Source organism: Acipenser ruthenus, chromosome 10, assembly GCF_902713425.1.
Source record: "Acipenser ruthenus chromosome 10, fAciRut3.2 maternal haplotype, whole genome shotgun sequence".
In the NCBI taxonomy this organism is placed as follows: Eukaryota; Metazoa; Chordata; class Actinopteri; order Acipenseriformes; family Acipenseridae; genus Acipenser; species Acipenser ruthenus.
The window spans coordinates 48,536,690-48,561,551 of record NC_081198.1 but is presented as its reverse complement, the minus strand read 5'-3'; the positions used below and the strand labels follow the sequence as shown (position 1 = coordinate 48,561,551).

Here is a 24,862-nt window from a genome sequence, read left to right as displayed (position 1 = left end):
GGACTAACTTGTCCAAAAGCAGGTTTTGTGAAACCACTACAGAAACACAATGGCTATATATTTCTATTTGCCGGTTCATTCTAGTCAGGACCCAGCTCAATAAAAGAAAAAAAAAATCAGGAATCAGAAAGTGTTGGGTTTACAATAACGATAATCAAACAAACAGTAGGTGGCGACAATAAGCTACGGCGTTAGCTTGATGGCCATTAACCAAAAAGAAGACGAAGATAACAGTTCAAAACGCCTTGCCTCCTAACTTGAACATCTTTGCTTAAACCCCACTGCATTACTCCGCATGCGCACAGTTGTCTCCCTCCGACAAAGCGGAAGTCGTGAGAGCTTGGCCTTCTGGATAGATTCACTGCTGAACAAAATGGCGAAGATCGCCAAGACACACGAAGGTAGGAAAAAAAGGAAACAAATACGTTAATTTGAGACTAAAGGGGGAGTGTTGATTTAGAATACGGCTGCGGAGTGTAGGATTAACGCCTCGTTGATGCTTGTCTGTTTTATTCATTTATTTTAACTCGGTTTTGGAAAGACGTCGCCATGTTTTGTGCGTTGCACAGAGTGAGGCAGATAATGGCGGCTTCAGTTGAGCGGCTTCTCCGCAGTGAACGAGAAACTATACACATGCCATAAAAAGACGAATGATGTTTTGAAATATACCGTATTGTGTTAATCGCAGGGTGTATTTTAACCCCATTCACCGCAGTATCTACGAATAGATGGGACTTGTGTTCAGTGACCCTTTTTCAGATCTGTTAATACAATACATAATATACGCTTATATGTTCCATTTAAGAGATATTGTTTTGTTAATTTAAAATTATTTGTTAAGCGTTTTTATTTCGTTGTTGTCGCTGTTTATGTGCAAGGTTATGTTCATAATAGCAACCGGCAATGTTATTACGCTGGAGGCATGCGTTGCAGTAGAGTAAATTCAATAGAAAATGGCGCTCCAGTGTTTATGCGAGAGCTGCACGCAACGCATCCTGTGAACATGTTCATATTTATTGCAATGTGACTTTACTGCAGCGTTCTGAGCTGTGGGTTAGTATCTAGTGTATGGGAGATGCGCCGCAGAGTTATTTTTTTTGTTATTTTCTTTGCGAGTTTGACTAGTTTAAAATTTGAGCGCGGGGCTGGTGATGTGTGTACTGCGTGTCTCCTGCATGCTGCACACTCCGGTAACCTGTGCAGCATGCAGGAGACACGCAGTGAGTGTTGATGAGTGATTACTTTTCGTGCATAAACAATAAAATCTACTTTGAGTTGGTCGTTGTTTTTGTCTTTTTAAACAGTTTTCTGTTGCAGCGCTTTACAGTCAATCAAGATACTGTAAATGGTATAAGAAATATCAATCAATTCAAGAAAACATTTTAGGTTAAAAGTTTATTAAAATAGTACTTTGACGTTTATTACATTTTTTGGCTTTAAAACTTTTAAATGGATATGACTGTTGCATTTGTGCATTGTAGGTTAATTTTGTAAAGTTAATGAAATTTGATCAGCTTGGAATTGCATACAGATTTTGATTTAGCCTTTTTCATGGGAGTTCTGATGAAGTGTGCTAACATGTCTGTTTCCTCTTGTTTTGCTGCTGCTCTCAGACATTGAGGCTCAGATCCTTGAGATACAGGAGAAGAAGGCAGCTCTTCTGGAGGGCTCTGAGGAAGGAGATGGAGGAGTGGGACTCGACTCCACTGGCTACTATGACCAGGAGATCTACGGGGGCAGCGACAGCCGCTTCGCTGGCTATGTCACCTCCATTGCTGCCAATGAGCAGGAAGATGTAAGTGGCTTTCTCTGTAAAAATGTTGTTGCTTATGAAAGGTATATAGCTACCCACAAAGTTCAACATCAGTCCTGACTTGAAAAGCCCAAGCTATTCAGGCTTGAGACAGGTTTTACCTATGCAGTTTAATTAGTCTAAAGCCCCTTTGACACACAAATGCCGCTACTGAGCGTTCTCGGGGACATTTAAAACATTATTTAAAATAACAATTTCTTAACTTACTCCAGACTCCAATTACTACCTCGTTCTTGATCAGCCATTGTATTTGAAAAAAAATGAAAGCGTGTAACACCGACAAATACCCAACACGTCCGGTATACATGCAGTCACGTGGGATGTTGACTTGCAATCCACGGCCACGATAGCGCTTCAGTGCCAGCGTAGCCTTTCACACACGAGTTGAGACGGTTCAGTGCCGGCATAAAATATGATGGCGCTATGATGGTATAGGCAATTCACACAGACCAAAATAACGCATTAGTGCCGGTTCTGAGCCGTCATAACTCATCAGTGTGAGAGGGGTATAAGGTGTGATTGCAGTGAAAACTGTTTTGAAATGGGGAGTGTTTCCTTCCCTGCTATACATTTGTACAGAAGACCAGCATTTGCATGCTTTGTAAGCTGTGAGGTGTAGATGTTTCTGCTGGTTCTGATTGAAGCTGGTGCGTTAAACGTGTTTTTTCTCTCGGAACAGGATGACGAGGAAGACTCCTCCACCAGCTTGCTGGGGCAGAAGAAGCCTGGGTACCACGCTCCTGTGGCACTGCTCAACGATATCCCACAGTCAGCAGAGCAGGTAAGTGTTCACCACCCCCTTTCACACTGTTTATCCCATAGACGACACATCGGTCACTCGCATACAGCTTGATGGTGTCTGATGTGGCTTGTCCACAAGACACTACAGTCTAGCAGAAAAATGTGATTTAAAAATACAAATACATAAACCTGAATGGTATTTTGAATTTGAAAATTTAGGGGTTGGGTGGATTGGGGTTAAAGGACCATTATCCTGGATTTGGAAACATGAGAGACATGTTGTGTAGATAAGAGAGAGCAAAAACGTAAAAGGGGGATGTTGGAACCAATGCACAATTGCTGAGGCTTGTTGTGTAATGCAGTGCCTTCATTTCGCTGACTGTCGCTCCCTCCCGTAGTATGATCCGTTTGCGGAGCACCGTCCCCAGAAGATCGCCGAGCGGGAGGACGAGTACAAAGGTCGCCGACGGCAAATGATCATCTCTCCCGAGCGTCTCGACCCCTTTGCAGACGGTAAATTTACCCCCTCGCAGCCTTCCAATCCAGCGTCTATTCATCCGTTGGTCTAGTCTTGAACCCTGAAAACCTCGCTGAGCTCAACACAGCCTGCATCGTATACACAGTGACGATAGAGAGGACTGTTAAGCAGTAAACTGCTAGTACAGGCAGGTAGTGCAATTGCAGAATGTGTTGGATTTTTTTCTGATTGGGGTTTATACAAATAGGTGTGATCCAGGCTGTGAAAAGCACTTCTGAGCTGTTTGAAGGGTTAATGGGTTTGTTTCCAATGCTTTACCTGTTTCAGGTGTAATTTTTAAAAAAATGTTGTCCAGGGCAATGTTTCTTGAACCGGGTTTCCAGTTGACCAAGATTTCTGTTAATCTGTACAGGGAATAATTTACCTGCCACCCTATCTTCCCCAATGTTAAATCCTGCTTTTACTAGTTCTGTGACCAATATATGGGGCAGAAAACTGAGCTTGAGGATTTATGGGCGAGTGTAACATTTCAGTCACTTCAGTGCTGGTGAACACTACGGGAGGTTGAAACTTCGACAGCTTGCCTGCAAATGTCCCAGGAGTCCTGTGGGTGGGTCTTTAACCACACTGCTAGTCATATACATACCTGGCTTGATGCACAGTTGAAATTAAGAGTTTAATTGTCTCAGGTATTCGAGTGTATGCAAAATTTATGTGCAGAAAATTGTTTGAATTCATTCCTGTTATTTATTTGTAATTTGTCTGGAATTGAGGAAACACCAGTGTTTGGAGTTCAAGAGCCTTGTGGCCCCTTTCAGAGTATGAGCCTGAAGTAAATTATTCCCTGTACTTTGCAGGTTCTGTTTGGGGGTGGGAGGTTTCCTGACAGGCAGGGTGCAGTAGATAGAGCAGATACCATTTTAGTGTAGTGCCAGTTTAAAATCTCGACACTCCTTAGATTGCATTGAAATAGCTCTGGAAAGTTTCTCAATCCAAGAATAATACGTTTACAATATCTCAGCTATGAAGAAGTGTCCCTGCTAGCTAGTAAGAGTGCGGCCAAGTGAGTCTTAATCTTAATCCATGGCTCAAAGCTTGGTGACTGGGAATGGAGGGACAGGTTTATAGGAAAGGAGTCAGATTGTAGAAGATAGTTTATCACAGTGAGTCCCAAACTTGGTTACCTGCACTGGAATTGGGGAAACACTGGTTTAGTGAAGAAAGGTAGTTGCATCTTTACAATGAGACTGAGGGGGATGAGACAGAAGGTAGTTAACAGGGCAGGGTCTGTTCTCTACTTCATCACTGAAGTCTGCCTTTTAGACAGCCAAAGAACTGTTCTGTGTGTGTGTGTGTCTCCAGGGCTTTTATTATTCATGGAGGGGAAAAGCTTCCCTTTGGTTCAGTGCTTTCCAGTACGCTCAAGGTTTCTCTTTGGATGACTTCAAATGTGTACAATGTAAAGAGAATGAAGTCCATTTAAAACATTTGGAAATGTAGCATGTGAACCAGTGAGAGGGGTGGGGGAGTAAAACTCAACCTCCAGTATGATTTATTTTGATGCTATGAATTTGAAGACATGGATTATGCATCTTAAAATTGGCTAGAATACAAGAATTAGCCAGGTGCTTAGGATGTTTGTCTCTTTTATAAAGAAACCTAAATACTCGAGTAAAGAATGAATAACATGGCCACATCTGTAATTGGTATAAAGTTTTGCATGTAAAGCTCTTACCAGACCTTTTGAAAGGCTCCTCTCCTGTTAGTGTGGACTTTGGAGGATGTAGCTGTTTCTAGAGAGTTGTAATAGTTAATTAAGAACGTTATGGGACAGGCTTTTGCCTCCCTGAATAAAGCTGTTCTGGAGTTGAGCACACCCCTGGCAGTTTCGAGGCTCCAGTTTGAGCCCCTCTCGTGCTAGGGGGTAGGGAGCAGTCCACAGTGCCCGGGTTAGGAGTTCAGGAGCCTGCATGTAGCTCATAGAGGTATACAGGGTCATATAGAGTATCTGATCTCTTTCTTTTCTGTAATAAAAACAAAAAACTGTAATACAAACAATTGTGCCACGATTCCACAGGCCCATACTAACTGTCCTTAATTTCTCTCCTACAGCAGTACTGCTATGCCAGTCCTGTCTGCATTCTTAAGGTTGCAGCTCAACACATCCTGTGTAGGTTATGGTGAACACAAAAAGATTGTGTCCAAAGGAAGTACTATCCCAATTTGTCAGGGGCCACGGGTCAAAGTGGCATGGTTTAAAGACACGAATGGGGAGGGGATCAAGAGTTTCTGTAGCCACAGCAGCTATTCAAGCAGCCACCTTTCTAACCGCCTCTTCTGTAGCATTAGTGATGGTGTAGGCACGTGCTAGTGGCAAGTGGTCCCTGTGCATTGAATATAAAATAAAAACTACTTTTAACTAATTTTATGTAGACCCAAGTGTAAGTTTATATTAACCTGCCCATCAATGACACCTTAGTTTGATGCCTAATTACAATCAGCTTAAAAGCTCAGCAAATAAATACTGTGTGCACCAATGCCTAATTTCCTAGCCCTGTTTTGGGGCTGCTCAGTATGGCCGTAGTATATTAACATCTTTAACGTGACTTTGTTTATTGAAACGATTGCAGTGAAACCCTTGTTTAACAGGAACCACGCCTTTGCTGTTTTTAATCAAACAAAATAACAATTAGATTTAAAGAAACAAAGTCCTAAGTTTCACACATGCAGTATATACAACTTCATGATCATAACAAAATAAAATACGATTTAAATCATCCCCATCATTTACAGAGGCAGACTACCAATGTTAAGATTTGGGATTTAGTATTGATGCTGCTTGACAAGATTACATTTTTAAACGTTAGAATATAAAGAATCCCTCAATATAGCTGGTTGTGGATGACTGAAGGAAGACACTTTTTTTTGGTTTTGTTTTTTTGCTTAAGTTACATTACCAGGAGGTATGCTGTGTGTTAAAGTTCAAACCCTTTCCAAAGTGTTACTAATGGTAAAGAGAATTTTCTAGGCTTCTTTTCTGCCGGTTGAAGTCAGACACTGCAGAGGGACACCAGGCACAGAAAGTGTACGTATTCTGGAGAGCTCAGCCCAGGACACCAGCACCAATGATGACTCTTTCCTCTGTTTATCTCCTCTTGTAATTGCATTTATTAATTGAAGAGAGAAATGTTTTATGTAAAAGAGAGAAATGAAAAAGACATTACATTTGGTTGTCTGTTTGGTTTTATTTTATTTTTCTCCAAATTGAAAATGACTAAATTTCTGTAAGTCATGTCAGTTTGTAAATTTCTATTTAAAAACAAAACTAGTGAACTTGCTTAGTGAATGCCATTTAAGAGTGAAGCAGGCTAATTAGTCTTGTGTATTGACTGTGTGTTGTGTGTGTTTTTGCGTTGTGAGGTGTGGCAGTACTAAGCTGTTTGTGTTTTGTTGCTGCTCTTTCCCACAGGAGGGAAAACCCCAGATCCCAAACTCCATGCCAGAACGTACATGGACGTCATGCGTGAGCAGCACCTCACAAAGGAAGAGGTGAGTTCAGCAACACGCTTCTACAAGACGCTATGAAGATGTACAATCGTTTTGAGTTTTAGCTAATCTTTAACAATTGTCAAATATACATGTCCACTACAGAGGTCAGCTGTTGTCTTCTACAGTAGGGAGTGTGCAGTATAAAGTTATTTATTCCTTTTAAGTCTTGACTGTACACAAATGTGGTGTGCGTGACGTCCCATTGTAGTGTATCATAGTTACAGCACTCTAATGTTGGAATCTGATTAATTAAAAACATTCCCACTATACATTTTATCCTAAATGTAGGTATTAAAACATAATCTAACATTACAGCAATCAATAAATGTATTGGTTTCAAATGTGCAGTTTAGCGCAGTTTGTAAACATGTTTACAAAGTAATGCAAGCGTGGCAGCCTTTTCCTTATTCCACGTGTAAAATAATCTCCGTCAAATCAACCAATTTTAGAATATGTGGGCACGTGCTCGGAGGTGCTAGCAGTAATAGACCCCTAAAACAAACCAGTAAAATCCTGCAGTAAGAAATGTCAGTGCTTTGCCTTGGACTGGCTTAGTTAGAGAACTGCAAGCTTCTGATTGACAAATGTCATTTTTTTTTGTTCTTTTCTTTTGCAGAAAGAGATCCGTCAGCAGATGGCGGAGAAGGCGAAGGCAGGGGAGCTGAAGGTGGTGAACGGCTCTGCTGCATCCCAGGCTGCTGCTGCAGCTGCTGCCGCGAAACGCAAGCGCCGGTGGGACCAGACTGCGGACCAGACCCCCAACAGTGCCAGCACCACGCCCAAGAAGGTGTCCAGCTGGGACCAGGCAGACGTCACCTCGGAGGTACAGGGGCAGCAGTAATAACAACATTATTTCACTCGTGACCAGTTTGAACAAAGGTTTTGTTTTTTGCTTTTGGGGCTGTGCCAACTGGTCTTAATTTAAAAGTTTTACTGATCACATCCTCGTGTAGGAAAAACATCACATGGCACAGCCCACAATGCAGTCTTGATCTTGAAATGACATAATTGTATAGAAGTCAAGTTATTATTTTTTTCTAACATGGTTCATTTATTTTATTCTTTAAGCAAACTCCGGGACACACACCGGGACACACACCCTCTGAGAGCCGCTGGGATGAAACCCCTGGCCGAGCGAAGGGCAGTGAGACCCCTGGAGCCACCCCCAGCTCCCGCATGTGGGACCCCACCCCCAGCCACACCCCTGCAGGAGCGGCCACACCCGGCAGAGGAGACACACCTGGCCACGTCACACCAGGCCACGGGGGAGCCACCTCTAGTGTGCGCAAAAACCGCTGGGATGAGACACCCAAGACAGAGAGAGGTCAGTCTGGGGGCCGCAGAAGAAACAATTGTATAGGTTTTGTAACAGTTAGGTATTTGTATTGCTGCGCTACAGGGACTAGCTATAAATGTGTGTCGAAACTAAGGGTTTCTTACGGACTCTAGTAAAGCGCCTGCAAACACAAATGAATTCTTTATTTTTCCGTAGTGTTAATGTCTACTAAATGATCAGGTTTCTCCCTATCTCTCTCTCTGTCAGAGGTAGACTGTGCTGACTGTTTGTATTCTTGTTCTTCAGAGACCCCTGGCCATGGCAGCGGCTGGGCTGAGACCCCCCGTACAGACCGTGGTGGTGACTCTGTGGAAGAGACTCCCACCCCAGGGGCCAGCAAGAGGAAGTCGCGCTGGGACGAGACCCCCGCGAGCCAGATGGGCTCCTCCACCCCCCTGCTTACCCCGGGAAAGACCCCCATAGGAACCCCTGCCATGAATATGGCCACTCCCACGCCAGGTAAGCACAGCACTCGTGTACAAGTCTGGTTCTACTCCATTCAATTCAGTTTAATTTCCAAAACCATAAATCTTTATAATCAAACACATTTTGAATATAGTGTGTGCTGGTACCCATCCAGATATCCCATAGCAAGAACTCAGTTTAAAATAAATTACAAAAATATCAAAGACCGTGTGTAAAACACAAATGTGAATATGTATTATGAAATTCTCAATATTAAAGGGATAACCTGCACCGTATAGTTAATACTGTATGAACACTAAGGTCAACATCTGGATTTCACATGCCGCTTTCTGAATGTTTAATACTCTTACATTCCAGCCATATTTGTTTTGAAAATATACAGTACATTTATATAGATGCATATGTAAAGCACATTTTAATCTTTCAATCCCCCCCCCCCCCACTTGCAGGTCACCTGATGAGCATGACCCCCGAGCAGCTGCAGGCCTGGCGCTGGGAGCGTGAGATAGATGAGAGGAACCGGCCGCTCACCGACGATGAGCTCGATGCCATGTTCCCTGAGGGGTACAAGGTACACAGCCACTCCCTGCCTTGCCTTGCCTTGCCCAGTCTTGGTGTCTAGAAACAGGCAGACAATCAAAACATTGCATCCAGTAAGGGGTTTCTCCACAAAGTACTGTGTTCTGTCTGACAACTTAAGAAAATAAAGATGAGAACAATAAGAAAATATAACTTCACGTGGAAACACTTAGGAATTGGGAACTTTCAGAAACAGTGATGTGGATTTAGTAAGCGGCAACTAAAAATCAAACAGAAAACCTCATGGTTTTAGTCGCTGATATCCATTTTCTTATTAGGCTTAATGTTTTTAAATAGAAAAATGTAGCGTGTGGTGGACTATCTTAATCCTAATAACCCACACCTCTCCCTCTCTTCTCCTTCTTCCTCGACCCCACCCCCCAGGTCCTGCCCCCTCCAGCGGGCTACGTTCCAATCCGCACCCCGGCCCGCAAGCTCACGGCCACCCCCACCCCTATGGGAGGAATGACCGGGTTCCACATGCAGACAGAGGACCGCACCATGAAGACCATCAACGACCAGCCCTCCGGCAACCTGCCCTTCCTCAAGCCAGACGACATCCAGTACTTCGACAAGCTGCTGGTAAGAGAACGGGCTGGCACATTTTCTTATTTTATATACAGATGACCAAAGTTTGGAAGGCATATATTTATTAATGCACCAATCTTAGTGTTTTAGCATTTGAATATGCACATTTGCATCGATTTTAAGGTTTAAATCTGCAGTTAATTCTCCCACATGTAAATGCTTGTTTACTCCCAGTTTTTAAATTGAGTTTTTTGTTTCTTATTCCAGGTGGAGGTGGATGAGTCGACTCTCAGTCCAGAGGAGCAGAAAGAACGGAAGATCATGAAACTGCTGCTGAAAATCAAGAACGGCACTCCGCCAATGAGAAAGGTTCTGCCATGTCACCCTGCACCTTATAAGCACAGCTGAATATGTTCTCGGCTCTCAAGCACTGTCACTCTGCACCTTAATTAAGCACTGGTCGACACCATTCACTAGTCTAAATGCTCCCTTCTTAACTCTCAAGCACTGTTGTCACTGTACCGTAATGATGTCTAAAAATACTTCATGCTTCACTCTCCGGCACTGCCATTTTTTCTCTTGAATTAGCATTCACTGACTGCCTGCACTTCTCTAACCTTGCTGTGTCTGTTTTGAATCCCAGGCCGCGCTCCGTCAGATAACAGATAAAGCCCGTGAGTTTGGGGCTGGCCCGCTCTTCAATCAGATTCTGCCCCTGCTGATGTCCCCCACGCTGGAAGATCAGGAGCGCCATCTTCTGGTGAAGGTCATTGACAGGATCCTGTACAAGCTGGATGACCTGGTCCGGCCCTATGTGCACAAGGTAAGCAGCCCCGATGCAGGATAGCCATTCTAGGGTTTAAAAAGACAAGACCTCCTGTTTTTATATGTCGGTGTATTATTTGGTACAGTATTTTTGCCAGCTTGTAATAAGTAACATCACAGTATCTGCTTTGCCAAGCTTTGGATTCAGAGCTCCATTCAGCAATGGCTAATGTTTTAATAATCTGAAAAAAATGATTTGTTAAATATGTTGTCAGAAGTAAATGGCTATTGATGCATATTATAAACAGAAAGCACAATGTTTTTTTCATGGGTAGATCAGTCATTTTCAATGCTGCCCTGAATTTAACCCCATGCTCTATTGTGTGTGTCAGATTCTCGTGGTTATTGAACCCTTGTTGATTGATGAAGATTACTACGCCAGAGTGGAGGGCAGAGAAATCATCTCCAATTTGGCCAAGGTGAGTGCATGAAACAACTGAAATGCGCATTGGCATTAGTGTAACATTCTATACAAAAGGATTGTCACCAGTGGAGGGAATTTCATTTCATATCCTCTTAAATTGGGGAGGTGGTTTAAATAGTGATTGTTCACAGGCTGTTATATACAGGTTTGATCATAAATAAGACACGTTTTCTTTAGTTCTTATTCTGAAGCAGTATTGTCTGATGCTTGGTTCTCTGTACAGTAGGTATGTGCAGAGAGGGACTGACTGACTTGTGTTTTGCAGGCTGCTGGTCTGGCCACCATGATCTCAACCATGCGCCCCGACATTGACAACATGGATGAGTATGTGAGGAACACGACGGCCCGTGCCTTCGCTGTGGTGGCCTCGGCGCTGGGGATCCCCTCGCTGCTCCCCTTCCTCAAGGCCGTGTGCAAGAGCAAGAAGTCCTGGCAGGCCAGGCACACTGGCATCAAGATCGTGCAGCAGATCGCCATCCTCATGGGCTGTGCCATCCTGCCCCATCTCAGGAGCCTGGTGGAGATCATTGAGCACGGTAGGCAGAGCTCTGTACAGTGGAGTCCACTCACTTGATTGTAATAGGAGTTTACTGGTTACTGCTCTGACTGCTTAGAAGGGAGTTCAAACCTTGATGTTGGAGATGTGAATAGTTTAGTGTTAAAACAGTTAAACATTTTCTAAGGGTCAAATGTTCAAGCTAATCGTTCTGAAAAATATGTATAATGGAGATGTCTGCTTTGGTGTTTATACTATATTTTATGTACAGTTCAAGGGAGTTCACTTTTATTGTCAGTATAGATTCAGATTTCTTTCCAGATCAAGTTTCAGTACATCATAAACAAGTAACAGCACTTAAATAGAGGGATTTTTAGGATGCCTTTTCTGATTAGTAGCAAAAATTCCTAATATGTTGAATGTAAATGTTTTTAATCCTGAAGTTTAGGGTGTTTTTGAAATTTAAATTAAACATACTTAACATGTGAAACTTCAGTCCTGTGCTAAAGCCATTTGCATACTTTTTAAAGATGCCATTTCTATTTTAAATGTATTTACATTGTTTCTAAAGCCAACCCTGTTTCATGTCTGGTGGATGAGTTTACATTCAGTTTTATTGTACTGTTTTGTGAGTGGCGCTCACCCTGCTTTTGTTTCAGGTCTGGTGGATGAGCAGCAGAAGGTGCGCACTATCAGTGCTCTGGCTATCGCTGCCCTGGCTGAGGCAGCCACCCCCTACGGTATCGAGTCCTTCGACTCCGTGCTCAAGCCCCTGTGGAAGGGTATTCGGCAGCACAGAGGCAAGGTGAGCATCCTCACTCAACACTTCAATTAAACTAAATCTGAACAAAATCTCCAGGTCACACTCATTTCTTGGTCTTGTAGACCAAGTCAATGTTTGAATAATTGAAGATTATATATAGTTTAAATAAGAAATACACAGGCCTCAATCTTGGACTAGTAGAGTCTATGAAGACACAGCTTCGTGGGATTATTGAATGTGTTTTGCTGGGAGGATTTGTTGCATTGTTGAAGGTCACTGATTGCTGTTTTCTCCCCTCCAGGGTCTGGCTGCTTTCCTGAAGGCTATCGGCTACCTGATCCCCCTGATGGACGCCGAGTATGCCAACTACTACACCAGGGAGGTGATGCTGATCCTCATCAGAGAGTTCCAGTCTCCCGATGAGGAGATGAAGAAAATTGTGCTCAAGGTGAGAGAGGGAGGGTGTGAGGAGTGGTGGTCACCCCAAACTGACTGTACCTCCAAGGGCCTTGAATCTATTACCAGCGACCCCTGTTTTTGAACGAAGATTGGCCCTACAGTATTTATAAACGTTGAGTTGTGTGCAGAGCGTCTCGTTATTATAGGAGATGTCATCTTGTGCAGTTTGGGTAAGAGGACTGCGAAACAATGCTTGATTGCTTACTGTAGAAACTGATTTCTGTTAAGACACCTGCGCCATGCCTATTAACGTATTATAAATGATAAAAACGAAGATTGCAAGATGTAATGGAATTTTGGAAACCCTTACTGTTGGAATTATACAGGATTTATACCTCTGTTTTGAAGAGTTTACTAGATGCACTTAGTAGGGCTTATACAGACAGTATTGAGATAGCTGACCAAGTAGTGATGATTTGCTCACTACTGCACCGAAAAGCATTGCTTAGTCATTGCTACAGTTCAACTAGGGATGGTGTTACTTGCTACAGTCTTGACTGACCCTTTCCTTTCTGCAGGTGGTGAAGCAGTGCTGTGGCACAGACGGTGTGGAAGCAAATTACATCAAGACAGAGATCCTGCCGGCCTTTTTCAAACACTTTTGGCAGCACAGGATGGCGCTGGACAGGAGGAACTACAGACAGGTATGCACCATTTAAAAGGTCTGGTTTCACCATAATGGCAGTTCATCAGACAGATGGAAATGGCTTTCAGCTTACATGCAAAATGGAGATTTTATTACAGCGAGCAAAGGCAGCAAAAATGAAGGTCCCAAGCGGCTACTGCTGAGTCCTTTGCTCTACTGCTTGTTGGTTGAGGTGCAATAGGCAACCAATTTCCTAATCGAATACCGGACAACGATTGATGCATTGAGCACTTCAAAAGCAAGAAGTGTAAACTGGAACCATGCATGTTCATAATATACACTCTTAATATAATACATGCATTTTGCAAAATGTATAATTTAAAGCAAGAAGACACCAGATTATTTTAGATTCTGCCATGTCTCATCACGAAACAAATACAAACTGAAGAGCTGCTGTCTATAACCGTGTAAGAAAAGCATGTGTTTCTGGATAGCTGTAACACTTCTCCTCTCCTCTCCTCTCCTCTCCTCTCCTCTCCCCTCTCTTCAGCTGGTGGACACCACGGTGGAGCTGGCTAACAAGGTGGGCGCTGCGGAGATCATTTCTCGCATTGTGGACGACCTGAAGGACGAGGCGGAGCAGTACCGCAAGATGGTGATGGAGACCATTGAGAAGATCATGGGCAACCTTGGGGCAGCTGACATCGACCACAAACTGGAGGAGCAGCTTATCGATGGCATCCTGTACGCCTTCCAGGAGCAGACTACTGAGGTGAGGGGGAGGGAGTGGATGGGGAGGGTCACCTAGGGGAACATGGCCGGAAGTCGAGGGAACAGCTCATTGAGTACTGAGAAAGCTGTATGGAGGTATTGATGGGCAGGTACTGAGTAAAGCTGCTGGTGATTGATTTATACTGGTGGTGGCAATGGAATGGATTGAACTGTTAAGCAGAGGGAGTCTTATTTACATCCCTTGGTGGCGCGGTACATCAGGATGAGAGAATACCTTGCCTTTTTTTTCTAAAGAATGTTACTTGCTCTCTCCTCGTCTCTGCAGGACTCCGTGATGCTGAACGGCTTTGGCACAGTGGTGAACGCGCTTGGGAAGCGTGTGAAGCCCTACCTGCCCCAGATTTGCGGTACCGTCCTGTGGCGTCTCAACAATAAGTCCGCTAAAGTGCGCCAGCAAGCCGCGGATCTCATTTCCAGAACCGCCGTCGTCATGAAGACCTGCCAGGAGGTGAGTTGTGTCCGGCTGTACCGACAATAAAGGCATCTGCTAAATAAACAATAATAATATCCATTGCCAGGGATTTAACCCTCTGTGGGGGATAATATGTAGACGCTGCACAGACCAGTGTTTCTAGTGTGTGTGTGTTTGTAAATTGTGTACTGATGTGCGCTCTTTGTTTTTTAATTCTCCTTCCAGGAAAAGCTGATGGGTCACTTGGGTGTGGTGCTGTACGAGTACCTGGGAGAGGAGTACCCCGAAGTGCTGGGGAGCATTCTTGGGGCGCTCAAGGCCATTGTAAATGTTATCGGTATGTTACCCTTTTCTTCTTGCTTACACTTGTGTACCCATTCTGTAACAGATACAAGAAAACAACAAAAATAGTATTTAGTCCAAACAAACTTTTTTGGTGTATATTAACAGAAAGCCCTGAAAGATTATCGAGTTCAGTCCTGCAGTAGATCTGTGTTTGGGTGCGGAAGTGGATGCATGTTTGGTTTCCAACCTTGCTTCTGTTAACCTGAAAGTTAATCCTGTTTTCTAAAGGTATGCACAAGATGACTCCCCCGATCAAGGACCTGCTGCCCAGATTGACGCCCATCCTGAAGAACAGGCACGAGAAGGTCCAGGAGAACTGCATCGACTTGGTCGGGCGAATTGCTGACCGGTGAGAATAGGGCGAGGGGGAGACTTTGTTCTGCTGCAAAGGGACTCGATCCTCACAGCTGCTGCTAGAGCACACTGCCTGTCTGACTACAATTAGAACATTAATGTCATGAACATAACAAGGTGCACTGTGTACTTGATTTATCCAAATGGATGATTTCTCTCGATTTGTCCCCAGGCATGCATCGATGGCAAATAAATACAAATTTAAGAAATAGTTTCTAACTTCAATATAACAATATTAGATAGATTTTTACCAGATCAATTATTAAAGATAAACGCCTACTAAAAACAGTTAAGTGGAGATATATATATATATATATAATGCACGCTGTACATAAAGTGCACAAGACATACATTGTGTAGGACATATGAAGAGCATACAATGTAAAACTAGCAATCAGTCAATCATCCATATTGTGCAATAACATAATTGTATAGATTTCCTTTTTAGTCCCTAGTTTGTGCTTCCATCACTAGTTATAAACTAGAGGTTCTGGTTTATGGTGGTACTGTGTGCACACTGTCTCTGTTTGTTTCCTGTATCTAACCCAGTGTGTGCGTTACAGGGGAGCTGAGTACGTCTCAGCCAGGGAGTGGATGAGGATTTGCTTTGAGCTGCTGGAGCTGTTGAAGGCTCACAAGAAAGCCATCAGGAGAGCCACTGTCAACACCTTCGGTTACATCGCCAAGGCCATCGGGTGAGTCCAGCCCTGCCCTTTCCCTTCATTTAAACTGGATTGTCTCTTTGCTTGGTAGTGTAGCTGCTTCAAGCCTAACACCAGTGGATCTGCATTTTAAACCGTTGTGCTGCTGTAAGCTTAGTGTGCGGGGTTCTAAAAAATACAGCGTTACACATCCCCACGTGTTGCTACAACTATTTTTAAATAACGTGTATTTCTCTTTTCATTGTTAACATCTTGACAACTATTACACTCCTACTTAAATAATAAAACAAACCAGTGCTCTGGCTTTTCTGTTCCATACCACCAATAGTGTGCAATAGTCCTTACACTATATGTGCACTAGAGCAGACTTATTGAAGAGAGCTTTGAAACCGACTAAAGTTTAAGTGTGAAAAGTTGTCCGGATATTAATGAAAAGAAAAGTTGCAGACACGGTATTTAAACAGTGAGGCTGTGTAACGCTATATTTTTCGGAACCCCTCTACTTATTCTTTTAAGGTCCAGCCATTCCTTGTGCTTGGTCCCAAATGGAGTAGTGCAGGTGCATCTTAAATAGTCACTGAGACTGAGGCTTCCTTTACCAGGGTGTCCTGGTAACATGACCAGCAGCAGACAGCAGTAGTTACACACCATATATTCAATCAGAAACATTTACACTGTGATAGTTCTTGAAACCTACTCCTAGAAATGTAGTCTTTAGTCATTTATTCTACGTTTCTGCTGAGACATTTTGGTTTATTTATCTGATGCACTATCATGGCTATTCTAACCTGTGTGTGTCTCTCTCTTTCGCTCTCGCTCTCTCTCGGCAGCCCTCACGACGTGCTGGCCACTCTGCTCAATAACCTGAAGGTCCAGGAGCGACAGAACCGTGTGTGCACCACCGTGGCCATCGCTATCGTGGCGGAGACATGCTCCCCCTTCACTGTGCTGCCGGCGCTCATGAACGAGTACCGCGTGCCTGAGCTCAACGTGCAGAACGGCGTGCTCAAGTCCCTCTCCTTCCTCTTTGAGTACATCGGGGAGATGGGCAAGGACTACATCTACGCAGTCACGCCACTGCTGGAGGACGCGCTCATGGACAGGTGAGGAGGAGGTTGTCTTGTATGCAGTGCAGCATCTCTTTCCTTAACCCTTTGCGGTCCATTGTCGGACTTGGTCCGACATTGAAATTTATTTATATCCGGTCCATTGTTGGACCCTGTCCGACATCAAAAAACGCAAAAAACGGGTTTCTAGTTTTTTCTCCGGAAAAAGCCGAGAACCATTCAATGGCCGAGTGGGAGCGACAGGAGCCGAGACAAGCTGATTTTAAAAAAAAATAAATAACTAAAAGTGTATCTCATGAATAGTCATACTTGCCATTGGCATCCTATATGGGCGGTAATAAGGAAACAAGCTGGATGTTACTGTATCAGCACACAGAGACTATCACGGACATTTGCAGAGCTTTTTTGAGATGTTATAGTAATAAAATAATGACTTGAATTGCATTATTGAGGAGTTTGGTGATAAAACGAGTGATCAGGAGATGATTGATCGGTATGTATGACCTATTATTTATTTCTTAGCATATGTGAAAGCGATAGCGAACGAAAGGGTGGGGCGGGACTGGAGATGCCTAGTGAGTGCTTTGTTGATATGCAGGGCCTTTTAAACCCGTTTGACTGTGAAAAAAAATACTTTTAAATAGCGCGTCTAAAATTAACTGCGTGTGAAAATAAATTGGACCTGACGCGCACTTAATAAATGGACTGCAAAGGGTTAAAACTAAAGGATTCGTCAGCAATGGGCGATTAGAGGAGAGACACCAGTAGTTGTTCATCGCTGTAACATACTGGGAAATTTGTACCCAGTTAAAGCCATCATGGGAAATGCTGTTACTTTATTATGATAAACCAAAACCTTGTGGATGAAACCATACATTGTACACACCCTGCTGTATAAAGACTTCATCTGACCAGCATATCTTTGGCAACTGTTTAACTTAGGAACGATTCTAAATGTTTAAGTGGGGGTGGGGGTAAGGAGGTAGTTACAAACACTTTTTGTTGCAAAAAACATATTGAACTGAATCTTGTATGTTTTTAAGTTGTGTGTGGCTTACTGAACTAACGTTGTATATGTTCCTCTCCTGTTTTGCTCCACAGAGACCTGGTGCACAGGCAGACAGCCAGTGCGGTGGTGCAGCACATGTCTCTGGGTGTGTACGGGTTTGGCTGTGAGGACTCCCTCAATCACCTGCTCAACTACGTCTGGCCCAACGTGTTCGAGACCTCGCCCCACGTCATCCAGGCTGTCATGGGGGCACTGGAGGGGCTGCGCGTCGCCATCGGGCCCTGCCGCATGCTGCAGTACTGCCTACAGGTATGGAGAAGAAAGTCTATGCAGGACTTTGAGGACTGTCAACTATTTTAATCATTTGTAAATTTAAAATGTGTACCCTATTAGGTTTTGAGGTGCATGATATTGAAGAGATGCTTGAATATATAGACCTGTATGCAATAACACATACCTCCCCTCTGTTTGTCTCAGGGCTTGTTCCACCCAGCGAGGAAGGTGAGGGATGTTTACTGGAAGATCTACAACTCCATCTACATCGGCTCCCAGGATGCTCTGATCGCACACTACCCCCGCGTGTACAACGACGAGAAGAACCCCTTCGTCCGCTACGAGCTTGAGTACTCCTTGTAACTGCCACAAAAAAAAACTTGTTGTTTTTATTATTGATTCTCTCTCTCTCCCATCCCCCCCCCCCCCCCCGGATTCCAGAAGATTCCTTGTATATTTTTTTTTTCTGCTTTGAACCTGTTTCGTGTGACAAACCAGTTATCAGTAGGTGATGTTGTAAATTATCACTAGCCTATCAAAGCGCTCCGTTTCCAGCGACTTTCTTTATGTAGGGGTTGTTGCGATGCTGCAGAAAACTGCGAGTTTAAAACGTGCAGTTAAATCTGTTGCATTGCAGCATCTTTATTTAGGGGAAACCTGTTTTGCATTTTAAAATATAAAGTACCTCTAGTCGCCAGTTGAATTGTTTTGTCTAACATTTATAAAAATGTATGTTTGGTTGTTGTACTGTTACACTTGTAGTGTACACGGGGTAATTCTTGCGTAATGACGTCACAAAAAAAACTACAGCAACCAAGCATATAAACCATAGAATTGTTATAAAAACAAAGGCTTGGAGCAGATAAAAATTTCTAACAGAAACAGTGAAGAGCGTGCAAGCAGTGTGAAGCCAGTCAAGCTCAGTAGAGGCAACGAAGTTCGTAAATTAAAGATCAAATAAAATAAATTCAGTTCTGTGGAGCAAATCTCTTTTTTTATCAAGGTTACTATTCCATTTCTTGTGCTAATGGGATGTTTCTTTATTTGATCGAAATAAACATTTGTGTATAAAATTTTAACTTGTGTTTTTGTTTTTTTTCTTTTGCATTAACTAACATTCTTGACACAAAGCTACAGCCCCTTTCATTCCCTCCCCTATTACAACTCTCCTAAAACCCTTTATTTTTAATGCTTTTCTGTCTCGGGTCACGTGTAGAGCTAAAAGGGGAAGCTTCCCTGGTCTGACCAACACTAGCTGTAGTATCTGTTTGCAGAAAAGAGGAAGAGGTCAAAACAAGACATCGTGAAATACTTGCAAGTTTAAGGTTACATTCTTCCACAACTTGTATCACTTGATCAAAAAAAAAAACTGAACCAGATCTAAAGAAATAGTTTGACCCACTCCTGTTGTCTGAACAACACCTGTATGTAGTGTGCAGGTTTGACGCCACTTTGCTGTTCCAGGTGCTACTGGTGGCTAATAGCCCTCAATTGCTATCATTTAAATAAGAATCCCATCATCAATTTTATTGGAGAGTCCAGTCACAACTGTACTGTAGTTTTGAAGACTGCAGGAGCATTGCCTCCCGTTACACAGGCACATTGTGAAAAGTGCTGTATTTAAAACAGGGTTTCTTTGTACTTTCCTGTTTGTGAGGTGCTGATTGAAAATGTTTGAATACAAGAGGAATACAGAATTGATAGAGGGAAGGAGCACTCTAACTGTGCAGTGAGTTTCCAAGCTAGGCTAGGAGGTATGCAGGGGAAGGTCTCTGGTTCTGAGCTCAACTTGCTGCATCTGGATCCAATCAGACAGAGCTTCTGCAATCCAAGAGGAGAGATGCAGGCAGCTTCCTGTTTCTGCCTGCTGGCCAGAGGTATTGAGAACCAGGCTGATCAGACAGTGAACACAGAGATCACCTGAATAAAACACTTTCAATTTCCCCTTAGTTATCCCCTTAAATGTTTCTTGAGTTTAAGGATGTTGCAGATACAAATGTAACGTGTACTTGGAACGATATCTGGAACTAATTAGCAGAAAAAAAAATAACAGCTCATTCATGGTATAAAAATGATGCTCCCAGTTAACGTGTTGGCTGGAGGAACAGTCCAGTTCAGAAAACACTCCTGGTGTTTGTTGTCACTGTTCCACGTGCTCCTGAGCTTTGCTGTATGCTGCTTGTGTATGTGTGTGTGTGTGTGTGTGTATATATATGTATATATATATATATATGATGTATTGATGTATGTGCGTGTGGAGCAGTGCCCTGCTCAATAAACTTGGACTTCTTATTAGTAGCTGGTTCAGGGTAGTTCAATGTTTCAAGATTACAGCTGAGCTGGGGAACTAAAACTGAAGCCAGCGTGCAGGGCCGTGTGAAGGGAGCTGATAGAGGAAGCGTGTGGTTTCATTAGTTTAAAGTTCTGCCATGCAGGATAAAGACTTCAAGGAGTATTTGGGCCATATTCTGAAACAACACTCGCGTGTTGGTGTTAATTTAAGTGTGCTTTCTTCTTCTTCTTCTTATTATTTATTATTTATTTCTTAGCAGACGCCCTTATCCAGGGCGACTTACAATTGTTACAAGATATCACATTATACATTATTTCACATAATGAGAATGAGAAATGCATTTAACTTGGCACACTTAAGTGAGCCCTAACACTAAAGTGCTGTTTCTGAATATGACCCTTTTTTGTGAATATTTTTAATTTTACACAATGTTATATTACCATGCCCAGTCCCTTATAAAAGTTTACCACAGTATAGGCTCTTACCATGGTTTTGTAAGGGGCTGTTCTGCATTTACTAGTCTGTCCCAATACTGGTTGGAGAGAATGCCTAAGCCTGCTGTGTGTTTCAGTGAGATGGTGAAAATAGATAGGCCTAAATCTGAAATACATTCCTTGGAAAACTGTCTAGCTGCTGTAAAAGGCAGGTTCGACGGTCAGAGAGAAATATGTTGACTAGAAGTTTATTTTCTTTCAAGAAAAATAGACCAGGAATTCGATTATGGTATGTGAATGACACAGCGGGCCCTGTTGACTGAGACTGATTCGATGAATGGATACTATTGTATGCATGAAACTGCTTTAGACTCCAGAGCAGAGGTTTTCAAACTCTTGGGGACCGACGAGGTTATTAGGGGGGGGGGCGCCAATACCTGACTGGAAAATACATTTTTCTGACTTCCTGGCGATTGTAAAAGCTCCGCGGTAAATGGCAGACTCGGTGGGCCTCCAGAATGATTGAGTCAATCGACTACCCAGGCAGACATCATGTTTAATCTGACCAACCCCATGTTAAATCTGACCAAACCCTGTCCACAGAGCTTGTATCGTTTCAGACCTGTCGTATCTCTTCGACTCTATCGCCCAGCCCGCCTTTAATTGAAAGTGCAGCGGCGGTGTTTTTTAATTAGTGCTGGGGTGAACAAGGGATTTTCATGTTCGGATATTTGCTCATAATTTAAATATTCATTCAGATATTCGTTCGTTTTTCAAAAAGTAATAAAAAGCCATTATATTGCGCTGAACGCAGGCAGAGACAGCATAGCAGCAGGGTGACGTGGCCCCTGTGTGTGCCTTTATTTGAGAAACTAAGAGCTTACAACACGTACACATTAAAATAAGAACAACAAAATCTCTGTAGGGGGGCGCAGCAACAAAAATGGGAAGCTCTGCTCTAGAGGACTGCTGCTCATCATGACACAGACCACAGCTTACAACAGAGAGCAGGGGGCTGGTTTGATCCGGATTCGTCATCCATACACTCGTTAGAAATACTAAAAGACACTGAATAAATTCAATGATAAAGGTTGCACTGAAACAAAGACCTCTAGTTAAAACCTTTGTCATTGAATTTATTCAGTTTGATTTAATAAGAGTTAGCATGAATTACTGCTATATAAGAAGTAATTAGAATTCTTTGAATTTAAAAATAACAGATTTTCTTTATTAACTTATTACGTAAATGTATAGAGTTAACGTTCACACACACATAATAATAATAATAATAATAATAATAATAATAATAATAATAATATAATTAATAGTTTCAGTATTACTTAATAATCATACCTGTAAATTAAATAGTATTGCACCAAAAAATTGAAAACGGCTGTACTGTTTTTACTTGATTACATCTCCGAGTTTACTTTGTGTTTAAAAATCAATGCAATGACGAGGCAGCGCTGCAATGCCGCGTCTCCCCAGCAGGGGCCGCTGCCGCCCCGCTTACACAACAGGCAGAGATTGTGTTGCTGATGTCAGTGTTAAGCTTTGCAGATGAGTGGAGGAGCTAGAAAGAGGACTTCCTGTATTCAGAGCTCCATCCAAACCGACTGCTGGAGTGTGTGCGGCGAATGAATCCGAGTGTCCTTACGGTAAATCACCAATCCACCCTCCCACCTCGTCGTCTTCAAACCCAGCATCGTGGTAGCGGCTACTGCGAGCCAAGCGCACCGCAGCCTGCGTGTCTAAATCGGGATAACACAAGCTCTGCAGAGCCACTGTGAATATACGACGGGCCCTAGTAAAACTACTGCAGTGCTGACATTACCGCTGCAAGAAGGATCATTTCACAGCAATAAAGCGGAATTTATTACTTACCTGCATTTCTGAAGCGATTGATGCACCGAGTCTTGATGTGATCTGTGTATTCTTCAGGTATGGCTGTTCTCAAACTCACTGACCAGGTAAGTGGTTTTAAATTGAATCGCACTTACTTAGTATGTATGTGTGTGTGTGTGTGTGTATATATATATATATATATATATATATATATATATATATATATATATATATATATATATATATATATATATATGAGAGAGAGAGAGACCAGTCGTTAAGGATACAAAAAAACAACAACATTCTGTCTGGTTTGGTTTGCAAAAAAGAAATACTGTACTGAACAGGGTCTGTGTTTTCGACAAGGGTATTCAAATGTTGTTAACGTGTTTTAAAATGCCTTCTTAATTAGTATTACTCTACATGAAGTGTGCATCTTTGCTCGTGACGTTGCTGCCTTGTCAGATGATCATGTTTTTCGTGGTTTGATTCTTGCAAGACAGTACTGTCAAAAAAATAAAACAAACAACGCCAACGATGAACATCTTATTTGAAATATAGGAACCGTAATACGATCATTTAAAATAAAACCTGTACTATAAAGCAGCAAAGCATCGTATCGTTGTTTTGTAACAGATAACAACTAGAACGGGAAGTGCTTTTTTTTTCTCTTTCTCATACCACAGAAATCTTTTTTTTTTTTCTTTCGAGCAGTAGGCTGTATTTTTTTAAGGTTCCTTATTTCCATCTTCCTCATTGAGCGCGTCTTGACGGTTTGTCGGTGCGAGATGTTGAGAGGAAGTGTGTTATTAGCTGTCATTATTGATTTAATTACCTGTTTTACGTCTGTGTCGACACTGGGTATTGCTCAAACAAATCAACTTCATGGACTCCCTCGAGTTTATTTGGTCACCAGGCAAAAATAACAAAAACATTCTTGTAGTGCTTCAGTTGTTTAACATTCCCATACCATACTTGCAACTTAAAACGGTACTTCTTAAGTACTGAAGCTGCAAACTCATTGCATAGAGCTTTACATGCACTTGTTGCTAAAGTACAAACTGTTTTAAAATGCCATGCAGACTAGTGTAGCCTCACTCCCAGGTGCTTTACAAGAAGGTGTCTCAAGCTGAGGAAACACAAAACCACTTGTTCAGGACCAGTGGCTTGATACCTGGTTCCGGGAGACTGGGAGAACTGGTTTGAGGTGACTTTGCTGTATCAAACCCCAAGTCTCCCCTGGTGTGCCAGACAGTGGCCTGAAACCTAGTCTCTGAAACCAAGTTCCAAGCCACACAGTGGCTTCATGTTCCCTCAGTTTAAGATTTGGGTTGCTACCTGCTGTAGTGGATTAGTAACACTCCACAGCCTTGCTATAAACTATTAGGACACCCCTGCAACCAGGGATTAGCATGGCAGTGGATGACACTATAGTTTACTATATGTAATTTAGTATTCATATTCTAGTGCAGTAGTAAAGTGACAGTCAACATTGCATAGCAGTTTCACCCATTCCAGGTTTTACTACCACGTCAATTAGCCACAGTGTACAGGTAAAAAGCTCAGATGTGTTCCATTAGTTATAGTAAAACCAGGAATGCACCAAACTGCTATGCAATGGGGCTCTTATTAACATCCCTGAGTCAAAGTGATACCAGTGGGTGATTGACTAATCTCACGTCACATAACTGTGCAGGAAGCGGTTTTAGGTGGACGGAGGTGCATTTGCGGTTGCAATCCATTGTCATATAAATTACATTTTAGGACAGTGATAAGCAGCTTTAAAACAATCCTAAGCAGTAATAAAATATATTGCACAAAAAGCAGCGTGATGAAACATCCACAGCATGAATGGCAGACATTATCAAATACTGCTCGCTGCTCCCTGCTCAACAGAGACACTTCCTGTCTCGGGAAGAATCATGAAATCTAGCTGAGCTCTAAAAAAAACATCTCACCACAGAAACTGACTTCTGAGTCTCTTGCACTTTAGCCGGTCATTTAAATGTCAATTGTGATCAATCATAACTCATAAATCAAATCAAATAATGATCAGCTCACAAACATTTTCCGATAAGCTCGTCTTGCGTGCAGCGCTAATATTAAGAGAAGCACAACTCTTTGCTGGAAGGTTTAACATTCAGATCTTTAACAGAACTGCTGTTGTGCAGTGCATTCTGTGAAATAAAGATGAGATATAATGAAGCAAAAAAAAGTACAGTAATCGCATATCTGACTGCGGTGGGACCAGTGTCAGGGCTCATAAGTAAAAAGTCGGATGAATGAATCCTGTATTAAATCTCGTTATACAAAGCTGTAACAATTACTATATTCACACAGTTATTGTTTTGAGATTCAGCTTTTATTAGGGAG

General features: G+C 42.6%; 2 protein-coding genes across 7 annotated transcripts in view; both read left to right on the top strand.

Annotated features, from left to right (window-relative positions):
* Window positions 1-246: 246 nt before the first annotated feature.
* LOC117405692 (splicing factor 3B subunit 1-like) lies at window positions 247-18,996 on the top strand. 4 transcript variants are annotated; one of them, XM_034008964.3, is made up of 25 exons: window positions 247-401; window positions 1,614-1,795; window positions 2,493-2,594; window positions 2,953-3,067; window positions 6,502-6,581; window positions 7,198-7,404; window positions 7,650-7,905; window positions 8,164-8,376; window positions 8,793-8,914; window positions 9,307-9,504; window positions 9,718-9,819; window positions 10,094-10,273; window positions 10,608-10,694; window positions 10,965-11,235; window positions 11,855-12,000; window positions 12,260-12,406; window positions 12,936-13,061; window positions 13,554-13,775; window positions 14,061-14,243; window positions 14,433-14,544; window positions 14,781-14,901; window positions 15,470-15,601; window positions 16,399-16,671; window positions 17,737-17,953; window positions 18,122-18,996. In XM_034008964.3, exons 1-25 carry the CDS (start codon window positions 296-298, stop codon window positions 18,278-18,280), a joined length of 4,059 nt encoding a protein of 1,352 aa, XP_033864855.1. In that variant the 5' UTR covers window positions 247-295; the 3' UTR covers window positions 18,281-18,996. The 4 variants fall into 4 exon arrangements, with proteins under 4 accessions (XP_033864855.1, XP_058888431.1, XP_058888430.1 ...); XM_034008974.3 differs by lacking the exons at window positions 247-401; window positions 1,614-1,795; window positions 2,493-2,594; window positions 2,953-3,067 and adding an exon at window positions 3,133-6,117; XM_059032448.1 differs by lacking the exons at window positions 7,198-7,404; window positions 7,650-7,905; window positions 8,164-8,376; ... (15 more) ...; window positions 17,737-17,953; window positions 18,122-18,996 and adding an exon at window positions 6,061-6,117.
* A 3,127-nt stretch (window positions 18,997-22,123) lies between these two features.
* The window catches only part of LOC117409454 (serine/threonine-protein phosphatase 6 regulatory ankyrin repeat subunit B-like), a 32,139-nt gene continuing 29,400 nt past the window's right edge, over window positions 22,124-24,862 (top strand). For all 3 annotated transcript variants that reach the window (XM_034015557.3, XM_034015546.3, XM_034015565.3), the window contains exon 1: window positions 22,124-22,614. In XM_034015557.3, the coding sequence (XP_033871448.2) occupies window positions 22,588-22,614 (27 nt within the window). In that variant the 5' untranslated portion in view covers window positions 22,124-22,587. The remainder of the gene's footprint in view (window positions 22,615-24,862) is intronic.

Excerpts from the sequence above, each read along its gene's own strand:
- LOC117405692 (XM_034008964.3), top strand. The coding sequence starts at position 296 with ATGCGCACAGTTGTCTCCCTCCGACAAAGCGGAAGTCGTGAGAGCTTG. Across the intron at positions 7,906-8,163 it reads GACACCCAAGACAGAGAGAG|AGACCCCTGGCCATGGCAGC; the intron begins GTCAGTCTGGGG and ends CTTGTTCTTCAG. Across the intron at positions 9,505-9,717 it reads AGTACTTCGACAAGCTGCTG|GTGGAGGTGGATGAGTCGAC; the intron begins GTAAGAGAACGG and ends TTCTTATTCCAG.